A 13,063-nucleotide genomic window follows, 5' to 3' on the forward strand; every position below is an offset into this window, starting at 1 on the left:
GGACAGGAGCTGCTTGTTCTTGGAGCAGGAGTGGGAGCTGCTGCTGCAGTTTCTGAGGGGCTCCGAGGATTCCTCCCCCCCAGGAAACCACTCTGGTCCCCCAGCCCCTTTGCTGCTTGTTAGGCGCTCTCCAGACTAGAAAGCCACGGTTTGTGCTGGGGCTGGGTGGGGCCTCGGGGACAGTTTAGGCTCAGCCCTGCAGAGGGGAGGGGTGGCTATGGAGTGAGCAAAGGGTCACAGCTTAGGCTGTACCATTTGCTTGTCACCTTGAGAAGTTCCACCTTGTCTAGCAAAACCCCCTTTCAGAGGCAGCCACCACAAAGGGCTCTTATGAGCACAGCGGCCCCTGCCCCCACTTCCACTTCCACTCCCTTTACCATTATTTTTCTTTTGGGGGCAGAGCTGAGGGGCCTTCCTGCTATGACTTTGAGGGGCTGTACTTATTTTAAAAGGAGATTTAGAGTCTAGAGCCTCCCTGTACCAAGAGACTCCTTTTGCTGATTTTCTAGTACCATTGGAGGACACCCTAAGGCTTGAGTAAGGCTTTCCTTCTCTGGAGGGCCTTTTGTCTTTTCCTCTCTCAGCCTCTTGGGCCATTTGGGGATTTAAGAAGCAGGTGAGGGCTAGCTTCTAGTACTAGGCCTCAGAACAAGGACCAGCGTCCTTCTGGGGAAGTGGGAGGCGGGGGCAGAAGGGAGGAATGCCCATCTCCCTGGGTAACTCTAAGAGGTATTATAGCATGGTGGTTCAAGTGTAGGTTCTGGGCTTCGGCCTCCTGGGTCTTCTACTTCAGCATCCTACCAGTTTCTAGCTGTGACCTTGGCTGGGTTACTTAACCTCTCTGAGCCTTTGTTTTCTCATATATAAGATGAGAATGATTTTAGTGCCTCATTGACAGGGTTACTATGGAGATTAATTGAGATAACGCATTAAAATGCTTAGCCTCATACCTGGTACACCAGAAGCATCCCAGAATGGTAATCTTACTGATACTATTCAGGCCATGTGTTTGGACATCTCTCTTATGGTCTCCCTTCCCATCTCTTATCTCTTCTTCTTCTTCTTCTTTTTCAAAGATTTTATTTTTATTTAACAGAGAGAGAGAGAGAGACAGCACTTGCGGGGGGAGCAGCAGAGGAAGAGGGAGAAGCAGATTCCCCACTGAGCAGGGAGCCCCATGCGGGGCTCGATCCCAGGACCTTGAGATCATGACCTGAGCTGCAGGCAGACACTTAACAGACTGAGGCACCCAGGCGGCCCCTCATCTCTCATCTCTTCTGACTGTACAGCCCAGGGAGCTAGCTGGGCCTCAAAGTGGAAACAGAAAAATCTGAATAACATAAGTAGAACTGGACTTTATCTCAAACTGTTTTGAACTTGCACATATCTTATCTCCATTGCATTTCCAGCACCAAGAGAGAAAGAGAGAGAGAGAGAGAGAAAGGCAGCGAAATGATCCCATAAGAAGGGCAGGCCACAAAGAAAGTGATTTAGCAACTTGAGATCTCATACCTGCAGGCCTGAATGTATGAATGGATATATGCAGCCGTTCCCCCACCTTGTTTTAACGTGAGGAGGGGCCAGGTGGATTGGACTGGATGTGCAGCTCCCAAACACATGATTCCGTTCAGGCCTTTCTGTGTCCTCTCCCACGCAGAGCTGGGCGCTGAGTGGGTGGGGGCTCAGGGCCTCAGGGGGAGCTCGGGGCTGCAGGGAGAGCAGGGCCGGGTTAGCCGCACCGCCAGGTCAACGGCGGCCGCCAGAGTGGTCAGGGTAAGGCCTGGCGTGGCCCAGACCCAAACAAAGCTAAAGCAGACCAAACACAGGAGCAGCCTCAGCTGTCTGGTCTTGGCATGCCATCTCAAGGGCAGCGTGCCTTGGGCGCTTAGGGTACCGTGTGCTCTCCCAAATCAGCGAGATTTGCAATCAGTGGGCTGAGAGACTCAGGGCTGTTCTGTGAGGCCCAAGACAGAGGCTGGATCTTGCCCGAAGCTCTGAAAGAGCTCCTTCGAGAGCCGAGCCGCTATGAAATAATTGAAGTGAGGAGGAGGGAGAGGGAGCTGGTGGTCTCTGGGGCACCCGGACATCACCCTTCCCTCTGTCCTAGTAACATTTTTTTCTCTCAGACTCTGAAGAAATGCTGAGATTAATCCCATCAAAACACATTTATCTCTTCACAGTGTGCATGATGTGTCTGCAGCTCATGTTTTTCTTCTTTCCAAAGAGCCTTTGTTGAGTGTGTGTGTGGTTTGGGAATGGAAATGGCATAGTCTCTTGCACAAGGCACACTCCGGGCCAGGAAGTGGTGGTGAGAAGGGGCTCCCGGCTGAAGCATCATTGGACAAGTTGGGCTACGTGGAATGCTTTTGCTGCAGATTTTTTGGGGGAGCAGGCTGTTTGTGGAGAGGTTAGCTTCACTCTCCACTATGGTACCCACCCCACCAGAAAGAGTATAAGGGGGAGTGAGTGTGAGACCTGAGACCTTGACCTCTGCAGGGGGGGTGTCTTGAACTCTGGGAGAGCAAAGGAGATCTTTGAGAAGCAACAGGGCAGGTTTGGGGGAGATGAGGAGACATATATATACTGAGCAGGCGACCTTTACATTATTGCATGTGTGGCCCTTTCCAGCGTCTCATGAAAGTAAGCACTGGTAGGCAGCCTCGTTTTTCTGGTAAGGACTGTAGCCACTGAGTGGCAAAGCAAGGATCCAAAGCTGGTACCTGCTGATACGGAAGCCAGGCAGCCTTGGTCCTTACCAGAGTCTCAGGGGGGGTCCGTGTGTCAATGGTGGACAGGGAGCTATTGGTCGGTTACCAGCTAGGGTTCCCATGACCGTGTGTCCCTGCTCTGGGCGTTGACTAGTCACTGAATTGTTGGAAGAGCATATGTTTCGGGCTGCAGCAGGGAAGGGTTAATATTTGGGTCAGACCTGGGTTTTTTTGTATGCACTATAGCATTAAGGCTTTTCTTGAGCCTCCTTGGCACTGGGCCGGGGCCAGGCAAGAAAAGTCTCAGTTTGCCTTACAAAGGAAAGGGACAGATATTTCTGGGTACTTACTCTACTCTCTCATTTAATCCTTTCATGAACCCTGATACAGATATTGTTTGTCTCAGCACCGCCCCCCCCCCCGCCCCGTCCATCTATCCATCCCTCCATTCTCTCTCAAGAAGCAAACCTTGACGAGTGTAATAACTGCCCAAAGTGTTCCCACTAGCAGGTAGACCTAAGGTACAAATCCGGGTCTTTGGGTTCTCAAGCCAGACCTTAAAGCTTGTTTCAACTTCTCTTTTTTCTTCGAAGAATTTTTTTCCTAATCCCTGGATAATCTTGCTGCTTCCTCTTTGAGTGAGAAGCCACTTGTGCCTTTCTCTTTTTAAACCGTGATACTTCCCCTGGGCGTTTGGTTCATCTTTCCTCCTGCTCTCACCCTTTTGCTACTAAAGCTGGGTCTGTGCTATGGACCTAGGGGTCATTTCAGGTTTTCTTTGGTCTAGGGATTTATTTTAGGTTTCTGGGTCATCCCCCTGTGACATCTACCTTCTGCCCTGGAGTGGAGTGATCCTTGACTCCACTTGAATGATACACCTCACTCCATCAGCAAATCTTGCCGGCCATGCCTTCAGATATACCCAGAATCTGGTCACTTCACGCCACCTCCCTTGCTGCCACTCAGGCCCAGGCTCCCACCACCTTCCACCTGGTCACCCTAGCAGACTTCTAGCAAATCTGCCCACTTGGTCTCTTGTCCTTCAACACTCAGAATGATGCTTTTAAAATGTGAATCAGATCATTTCACTCCCCTAGAAGCTCTAATGGCTTCCCATCTCACGGAACAAGCTAACATGCTACATTAACTCGCGTTTTCAAATAAACACACAGACATGAATGCACCAACCTGCCTTGCCCATCCTCCGATACTGGGTGACCATCTAACTGATTGTGCTAACTGGGACCTAATAGGAGAGAAAGAGACCTCTATTAATAAACAGCAACAGGCGTGAGCCAGGGCTGGACCCAGGCACACTGGGAATCTGGTCCCTTGACCCAGATAGCCACGTGGATCATTCTCTCACTTCTGTTTGGGTCTTTTAAGAACATTACCCTGTCAGCGAGGCCTTCTTTGGCCTCTATTCAGAATTGTAACACATTCCAGTCCTTATCTTGTAGTGCCTGTGCCGATGTATTTTTCCCTGTGGTGCTGTCACCATCTGATAGCATGTTTGTGTATGTTTTAATTAGCTATGTGTTTGTTGTTGACCGCCCCCCCCCCCCAGAGTGTAGACTTCAAGAGGGCAGGGGATTTTTTTTCTTTTTTATCTCTTGTTCAATCTGTTATATCCCTCGCATCTCAATCATCCTGAACACTGTAGATGGTTAGTAAATATTTGTTGGGTGAATGGATTGAGGGTGAAGAGGAGCACTGGGGAGGAGTTCTGTTGGTAGAGTCTTTCCCAGTAGAGTCCTCATCCTAAACCATTTTTTTGTTGTTATTCTTCTCTATTTATCTTGGTAACCCTTTGGCAATGTGAGACGTTAGAAGAAGTTTCCAATGTGCCCTTAACTCTAAACAGAGCTGGTGATGAAAATGTCCATGATTTCCTAAAGGGAGGCTTGAGCTCTCCAGGGCAGGGAGTTTGTGAGATCTACTGGCATAGTTTACCAAGTTGCGAGTTAAGAGGGAAGAGAGGAACTCCTACCCTCAGGAACTTGTGTGTTGGGGGCCCTGCCCTGAAGGGTGTGCTACTATGATGGTTGAGAGCTGCACCCGGCTTCTGGGGCTGGTGCTAGCCCAGAAGACCTGCTCAAGGCTGATGCTGGGGAGTTCCGGTTGGCGTGCTTCCACTCTCTCTTCTGTCCCCTACACCTGTCTCCTGGGCCATGGGCCCACATTGGTAGGGTGAGCAGTATGTCAGGGTCCAGCCTTTCCTTACTCAAGATTCTAAAGGTTTCTTTCCTGAAACAGCCTCAGGGAAAGAAAGGATGGAGAGTAGGGTGGGAAATCTGACCTTCCTTTCTTCCTTCCTTCCTTCCTTCCTTCCTTCCTTTCTTTCTTTCTTTCTTTCTTTCTTTCTTTCTTTCTTTCTTCTTTCTTTCTTTCTCTTTCTTTTTTCAAGATTTTATTTATTTATTTGAGAGAACTCTAGCAGGGGCTGGAGGGGCAGAGGGAGAGGGAGAAGCAGGCTCCCCTGAGCAGGGAGCTCAACTCAGGGCTCTATCTCAGGACCCTGAGATCATGACCTGAGCTGAAGGCAGATGCTTAACCAACTGAGCCACTCATTCCTGATGGAAAGCGACAATTGGATCTTTCCAGCAGATCCTGCTGGGGTCACAGAGCAGGAGGGAGTCTTGGATTTCTGGACCACTGGAAGTGAGTCTGAGACCTCCCAGCGGCGATGGAAGTAACACACACATCTCCGCTAAAGAGGGGAGTTTGGGTGCTAGGAACCGATGTGGGCTGCAGTAGGGAAAAGGAGGAAAAATAAAATGCCCTATGGGATTTCTGTAGCTTTGATTTTCCTAGAGTTCCTGAGATGGCCAGACAGCAGGGGCCAAAGTCCCAGTGAATTGGAAATGGGAAAGCAGTGTAGCTCTGTGTCCCCTGGAGGGTCAGAGTCTAGCAGTTCAGTTAGTGAAGAGGTTCAAAACGTAGCAGGCAGTCTACAAAGGCAAACCCAGAGGATGCTTCTGACCCCTCACCCTGGATTCAGTATTCATTTGGAGCCCAGCAAACCTTGGCAAGCTCAGGTGTAGTAGAGAAAGCCACTTGGTGAAACAAAAGGAAACTCCCAGGGGCATGGCCTTAGTTCAGAAAACCAAGCCCTTAGCAACCTGGAGGGTATGAATTTAGCCTTCTGGTTTTATTTCCCACAAGGTACATCAACATATCCCGTCTTTTCACACCTTTGTGTTTCAAATACTTCTCCACATTCCCGGTGGGACTTTGCAAGGCTAGACGGATACCTCCTCCCCTTGGTCCCCCCCACTTCCCCCCAGGCTTTTTGCAGGACTATCAGAATTCCTCCCTTTCTTCTTCTCTGGGTTATTACCCTTCTTTATAACTCTGTGACAGCACAACGCTTGGAAAAAACCCTAAATCTGCCTGTTCCACGCACTTGAACTTAAACTCTTTGAGGCAGGGACTCTGTCTTACTTAACCTGTAACTAACTCAGTCCCGTTCTGAGGAGAGAGGGAAGCCTGCATCTCTCCCGGAGTGCCTAACTCACAGCAGGATCTCAATAGCTTTTTGCTGCGTAGAATTGATTCTGGGTTAATCAGATGAACGCATTCCACAGTAGACCGACCTGTCTCCTCTGCCCTCCCCGCTCTGGGCAGTGACCCGCTTTGCGGCTGGTACACCTTGCTCCTGGCTCCTTCGTACTTATGGCAGGGGGCACTGCTGTTTGCTTTTCTTAGGCCTGACCGGCCTTTGATCTCGGCCGCCTGCCCCAGCTCCCAGCACAGGAAGCCAGTGTTCCTCCTTCCCAGGCCCAGGGGCCTTTCTGCTTCCTTTGCCTTGCATCTCGTGAGGATCACGCCTAGGGAATCAGTGATGATGGGAATGACTGGGATTGAGGGAGGGCCTCAGCCCCTGAGGGTTCCAGGTGGGGCCAGCTTCTCAGGGAGAACCTCCAGATTCTCTGTTCACTTCTTTGCTGTCACCTGCCAGGGCTTAGTCCTGAGCTGGATGGCAACTGAGGCGAGCCATCAGCAGTGTAGGCGCAGGTGGATGTGACCCTGGGAAAGGCTGTCTGGCCCTTTTGACTAAAACTCTGCCGTGTAGAAAGGTGAATAGGGGAGTCATTATATGTGTCAGCCCTGAGGCCACCCTGTCTGGATTCTGATCCTGCTCCGCTGCTATCTAGTTGGAGCCACCTCAGTAAAATGGGATCATACTAGTGCCTACCATGTTCATTCATTCACGGGTAGTTATAGAGCCCCTACAACAGTCCAGGTGCCAGGGAAACAGGGAATAAGACCAAATGGGTTAATACATTTAAATGCTTAGGACAGTGTCTAGCACACAGTAAATATGCAGCAAATGTACCAATGTTCTTTCCTTCTTTTTTAAAAAAGATTTTTTTTATTTATTTATTTATTTATTTATTTATTTATTTATTTATTTGAGAGAGAAAGAGAGCATGAGCCTGGGGTAGGAGCAGAGGGAGAGGGAGAAGCAGGCTTCCCACTGAGCAGGGAGCCCAATGTAGGGACTCGATCCCAGAACCCTGAGATCATGACCCAAGACAAAGGCAGACACTTAGCCAACTGAACCACCCAGGAACCTCCCAATATTCTGTTTCTAGTACTTTTCAGAGAGTACTCAGGTGGGATAACTTTTGACAACAACTGCAGGACCAGATCTCTCAGAGACAGGGAAGGACAGAGGAAGGCCCAGGATATAGGTTCTGTCTTTGGACTTAGGCTCAGGACGGCACTGGCTTTCGTGGCCTCTCATTTCTGCCCCTTCATTTTGAGACTCAGTACAGGAGCTGGCTAAAGATCGCCCTAGAAAACGTAGGAGTCTATTTGGTTCCATGGAAAGGGCAGCAAGGGGTGACCTGGGACTGCTGAGATTTTGCCTCACCTATTTGTACAGAGAGCATCGTGCCTACCAAGCTGCGTGTGGAGAAGCCTACGAGAGGCTGGCCACGTTTCTTGAGCAATCTGAAGGGAGGTCCTGGAGACATGAGAGATAAGGAAGGAGACCAGCTGTTGGCCTCTCCACTGTCAGGGCTCTCAGGCTGTAGGGGATGTAGGTGGAGCTGCAAGAGGACAGGACTCGGAGGAGCTGACACTGAGGAGCATGGGCATGGGAGGGAATGGCGGACAGCCTGAGAGTTTACCTTCATTTCCAGTTTGCTCCTCCGGGCTCTTTTATTTCTGCTGTGATTGCTGGCCAGGAGCAACTGCGTTCTGACTCAAGTCTCCTGATTCATTATCTGTGGTTTCCAGTGAAAGTCCAAACCTGATACAGTCCTTACAGAAGGTCAGGGTGGAGTACAAATGGATGCTACATTTCCTGGGAATCTGCAAGTATTTCAGCCACCATCATACTCAGGGGGAGATAATCGTGACTGGTGCAGCACACTGCTTCTCCTGCTTTCTCGCCTCCGTCCTTCTCCCACGGAGGGTCTTCAGAAATGAATGCCTTTATAGCACAGAGCAAGTGCCCTTGACACGAGATGCAGGTCGATCCAGGATTCTTGGGTTGGTGCCCTGTGAGCTACTGGCATGGCCTCCCCGGAGACCTGCTAGCTTGGAGCCATGATGATGTGCGTGCACAGGTGAAGTAATTCTAGGTCCTTTCCAAGACCGTAAAGCGCAGCCAGTTTGAGGACCCCTGGATACCATATGCCTTCAACTCATTTTTACTGCACTTTCCTCTGCCTTCTGCCATCACTCTGAGTCTGTTAAGCCAAGTGTACGAAACCTGAACTAGGCAAAGCATTTTCCTGTGGTTGTAAAACCGTGATTCATTCACAGCAAAGGAAACAGGTGAATAGAGTGTGATGATGGAAATATTTCTCAACTTTCTTCCCATCATCACCTTGCTCAGGAACTTCCCCTTTTATTTTTTATTTTTATTTATTTATTCATGAGAGACACAGAGAGGGAGGTAGAGACATAGGCAGAGGGAGAAGCAGGCTCTCTGTGGGGAGCCCAATGCAGGACTCTATCCTGGGACCCCAGGATCATGACCTGAGCTGAAGGCAGATGCTTAACTGACTGAGCCACCCAAGCACCCCACTCCATATAAATTCTTTTGGGGCTGATGCCAGTCCTTCCAGTGGGATATCAAACTCCTTTTATCTGGCAATATAGGATAACCAGTGACTGCATCTCTTCTCTCCTGTAGAAACTACCAGAGGCATGCAGTGTAGGCAACGGAAGACCCTTTGTCACAAATTTACAGAGTCTGTATATGGCAGTCACCAGACAAGAGATCCAAGTGAGACAGGAGCATCTAGGCACCGGTAAGTAGCTCCAGGGATATTTGGTTTCCCTGGGTGTAGAGTTAAGGTGTAGGGTTGTACACCATCCAAAATGGTAGCTCTAGCCTCTTGCGACTATCTAAATTTAAATTAAATACAAATGAAACAAAATGAAAAATACCTGTCCTCATTTGCTGTAGCCACGTCTGAAATGCTCAGTAGCCACATGTGGCCGGCGGCTACCAAGTCTGACAGCACAGATGCAAAACATTTCCCTCACTGCAGAAACTTCTGTTGGAACTGGTCTTGGTGCTTAGGAGAATTAGTGAGAGGACCAGGAGAAAGATTCATCTCTCTACCTGAGACCTGGTAGGAGACGTCTGTTGACATCAAAGAAACTCTTATCCTATGTAGTTAAAGTGGGCCTGGAGAACCTTCAAAGTAGAAACAGGGCTTGCTGAGGATGAGCTGGAAGTTGGATTTGTGGCTACTTCTGTCTGTTTATATATTAGTACTAAACTCTGGCCTCAGTCAGAATGCTTGGTAAATGCTAATGCCTCCTTGGTAAGAAGAAGGCATTTATCACAGTCTTCCCTTGGTCTTTCTGATTTCAGAGGACCTTCAGCCATCAAGCAGTGCCTCCCCACCAGGAGCTGAAAACCAACTTGTGAACCAGCCCAAAGAGCTGATCTCTTCGGCACCATCCCTCCCAGTGCCTGAGAAAGAGTCCACAGTGAGTCATGTATCTGTAGCCCCAGAGACAGAGATCCTTGGAGTTGTCACCTAGTTGATGCTGCCTGAACAATATTGGAGGATATTTGTAACCAGGCCATCAGATTATGCATTTATAGATGGGGAGTCATGGTCTTTCATGTCTTACCTTGGTATTTCCTCTCTGCAATTCCTGTACTGAGTGAAGGACTTTGACTCCTTCTCTGCCTTATCCCACTTCCAGGGATGGTCTGTGAGGTTGTTCCTCAGGGGAGAAGGGCTGTACGCATGGCATAGAGTCCTCTATCACATTCATTGCCTGACATAGACTTCAAAACACCGGTTTCAGCCACTCATCCCAACCAGAGCCACAGGAGCAAGATGGTCCCTCCTGACTTACGTGGATCTGTTCAAAACCTCTATTAATTTGGGTTCCTTTTCTTTCTAGGGTACTTCAAGCTCTAGGCAGAGGCCTCAGCTGTCAAAGGTGAAGAGGAAGAAGCTAAGGGGGCTCTTCAATTAACCTGTCACTGTCTCAACTGCTGAGGACGGACTTGGAGAATGGTTTCCTCGTGGCACCTTGAAAGGAGCTCCCATAGCAGCAGTATCTCCGAGACAGTGTTATATAGTCAGAGTCCCCGCTGCAAGGGTGAAATAGCAGGAGTTCATGTGCACAGGCATGGGTCCTGTTAACCCAGGGAATCTTGGCTCCCACCCATTGGGCATTGACCTTCCCTATCCAAGTGGAAGCCAGCTTCTGAGAACCCCATACCTTCCTCTCTTTTGTTGGAGGTTCTCCAGACCCAGGATCCTCCCATGGACTTTAGGTACAGAGGGCAAGTCAGCCAAAATGCACAACATGCTCAGGAAGCCTCATCTACCTTTCTCAAGAGTCCCTTGCCAGTCCCAGGTGCTCCTCAGAGACGCACTTCTCTTTTAAGCCTGGAATAAAAAATCCTCTGCTTTTGAGATTGCTTATTCTGTGGAACACAGAACCAACTTCTTTCACTTTACTGGGCCCCACCCATTGTTGTCTCTAGATGAAGTTTAGGCTCTCGATTTGCTCCTTCAGATTCTTCTCATGCTTCTCGTGTGGCCTGTGCTAAGCCTCCATTTGGGAACTTTGATCTCGAGAACTCTCTCCGTGCTGGACACAGCACAGAACAGATTGCTGCTATTCTCCTTTGCCCAACTTCATGTAGGGTGTTTTTTTGTTTTTCTGTCTGTTTCCAAGGCATAGACAACAGACTAAACCACAATATGGGATTGAAATTATAAAGAGCTCCGAGCACAAGGGCTGAGGTAGTTTCCCACTGGAGTGGGAGAGAAAGGGATTTTATTCTCCCATCCTTCATGTCACTTCAAATAACATGGTAACTAGGAGAATTTGAAAAGATAGGACAGCAGGGAACAGAAATGGCCACAGAGTTCTCAGAATTGGCCTAGAGAATGAATAGTGCTTCACAGGGGGGAAAAAAAAAAAGGTGAAGTTTGGGAATGGACGCCTGGGTGGCTCAGTGGTTAAGGGTGTGGCTTGGGCTCAGGGCGTGATCCTGGGGTCCTGGGATCGAGTCCTGCATTGGGTTCCCCACAGGGAGCCTGCTTCTCCCTCTGCCTATGTCTCTGTCTCTCTCTGTGTCTCTCATGAATAAATAAAAATCTTAAAAAAAAAAAAAGGCAAAGTTTGTAGGAGATAGGCAGCATCTTAGAAAGCCAGCTCTATGGGCCTGTCTGGCAAGATTTAGCAGACCGGGATTGGCAAAGTCCCTTGGACTTTTCTGCTATGTTTTCTCTATAGGTAAGACCATCTGAAACATTACTTTGGAGAGACAAGAAAAAAGTAGAGCTCAGATGTTCGCTGAGAGCTGTTAGGTGGAGGAAGGAATCGGGGCAGAACCCACGGAGGCCTTTCCTGGCTTATTTACTTACAATGATCAAGCCTCCTTCTCCCCATGCCTTCGTGGTCTGGGACGGGTATTTCTGTCCTTCTTTCAGGTCATGGGGAAGAGGACAACCCAAGCAATAGTAAAATAATAATGATTATAATAAGAACATCACTAATAATAAGCAGCTAACGGTTACTGAGCAGTTAATATACACCACATGCTCTAATAAGTGCCTGACATTGAATCCTCACAGCATCATATGAGGAAGATACTGTTAACCCACTTGGAAATAGAGTCTCGAAGTGGTTAAGTGACTTATCAAAGGTCACACAGCTAATAAGTAACCACCAGCATTTGAACCCAGACTTCTGAGTTATTAACTGCATTTGTTTATGTATGACTGACATTTTCTGGGAAGGGTGTTAGGCCTTCTTCCCCATCTTCCATGTAACCATCCTTCTCCTCTGCCCCTGCTCCTGTCAGTGGGATCTTCTAGCTCCCACTGGCTCTTCACAGCAGGAGCCTTTGGGGGCTCCAGGACCCCCCATGCTTTTACTGGCCAGGGGAGCCTGAGAACTCCACCAGGGCTCATTCTCAGGTACCACTGATAGTGCTGCCTCCAGACCACAGCGCCCCAGGATATGCCCCCCAGTCGGGACTGTCATTGAAGTGATCTGGGGACAACATGAAAACAATCCATCAGGTGGCTCACTTTGTCCTTTAGTTTCTTTTTTGGCATAATTTAGATAGCCAGATTTGGACATATGAAAGTATGAGGCCACATGGACTTGCCCAGCAATCTGAGGGGAAATCAGGCTGCTTCACCCTGGATGATCCCTCTGTGCTAAGACTACCATCTTAAGAGCATGTATATTTTTTCCCTAGTTTTTCTTTTAAAGTAGGCTCCACGCCAACCGTGGAGCCCAGTGTGGGGCTTGAACTCACAACCGAGATCAAGAATCAGACACTCAACCTCCTAAGCCATCCAGACACCCCAAGAATGTGCAGTTTTAGTCAGAGGGGGCTCAGGGGTTTGTGAAGCCCCTAAAATTGCGAGTAAAACTCTAAGAGCATAACTTTTTCATGTTCTCAAAAGGATGCATGACTTTTTCTTTTTAAAGGTTAAGTAAGGGCATCTCCCTGCCACTGCCCCCTTTGCCTCAAAGGTTGCTGCCTCCATGGGGATTGGCCTAAACACATCCTCAGAGTAGCGTTGCTCCCGGAGGCTCTGTCTTGGGTGGGTATTCCTGCCCTGAAGCTCTTGCCCCCCCAGAGCTAGGGGTGGTGGTTGAGGATCCTGGGGCAACTCCCGGGAAATCCTGGCCTCCACAGATTGGCGTAGCCAGGCTGTATTCCAGCCCTGCCCCCTGGCTTGGCCACCCCCTCAACCCCCCAGGCTCCCAGCCTGGCCCAACCCCCACCCCACATGCACATAAAAGGGTCGAATTCTCGTGGCTGCTCCATAAATTTTATTCCGTAAATATTAGTTTTCCCTGTGTTTAATAAAGCAGTGGCCCACCTCCCCGCCTAC

At 49.1% G+C, this 13,063-nt stretch overlaps 1 protein-coding gene across 3 annotated transcripts in view; it reads left to right on the forward strand.

Annotated features, from left to right (window-relative positions):
• NHEJ1 (non-homologous end joining factor 1) overlaps nt 1-10,615 on the forward strand; it is an 82,290-nt gene extending 71,675 nt beyond the window's left edge. For all 3 annotated transcript variants that reach the window (XM_077884749.1, XM_077884751.1, XM_077884752.1), the window contains exons 6-8: nt 8,860-8,977; nt 9,550-9,668; nt 10,095-10,615. In XM_077884749.1, the coding sequence (XP_077740875.1) occupies nt 8,860-8,977; nt 9,550-9,668; nt 10,095-10,169 (312 nt within the window). In that variant the 3' untranslated portion in view covers nt 10,170-10,615. The remainder of the gene's footprint in view (nt 1-8,859; nt 8,978-9,549; nt 9,669-10,094) is intronic.
• Nucleotides 10,616-13,063: the final 2,448 nt, after the last annotated feature.

Source organism: Canis aureus, chromosome 36 (assembly GCF_053574225.1).
Source record: "Canis aureus isolate CA01 chromosome 36, VMU_Caureus_v.1.0, whole genome shotgun sequence".
Lineage (NCBI taxonomy): Eukaryota > Metazoa > Chordata > Mammalia > Carnivora > Canidae > Canis > Canis aureus.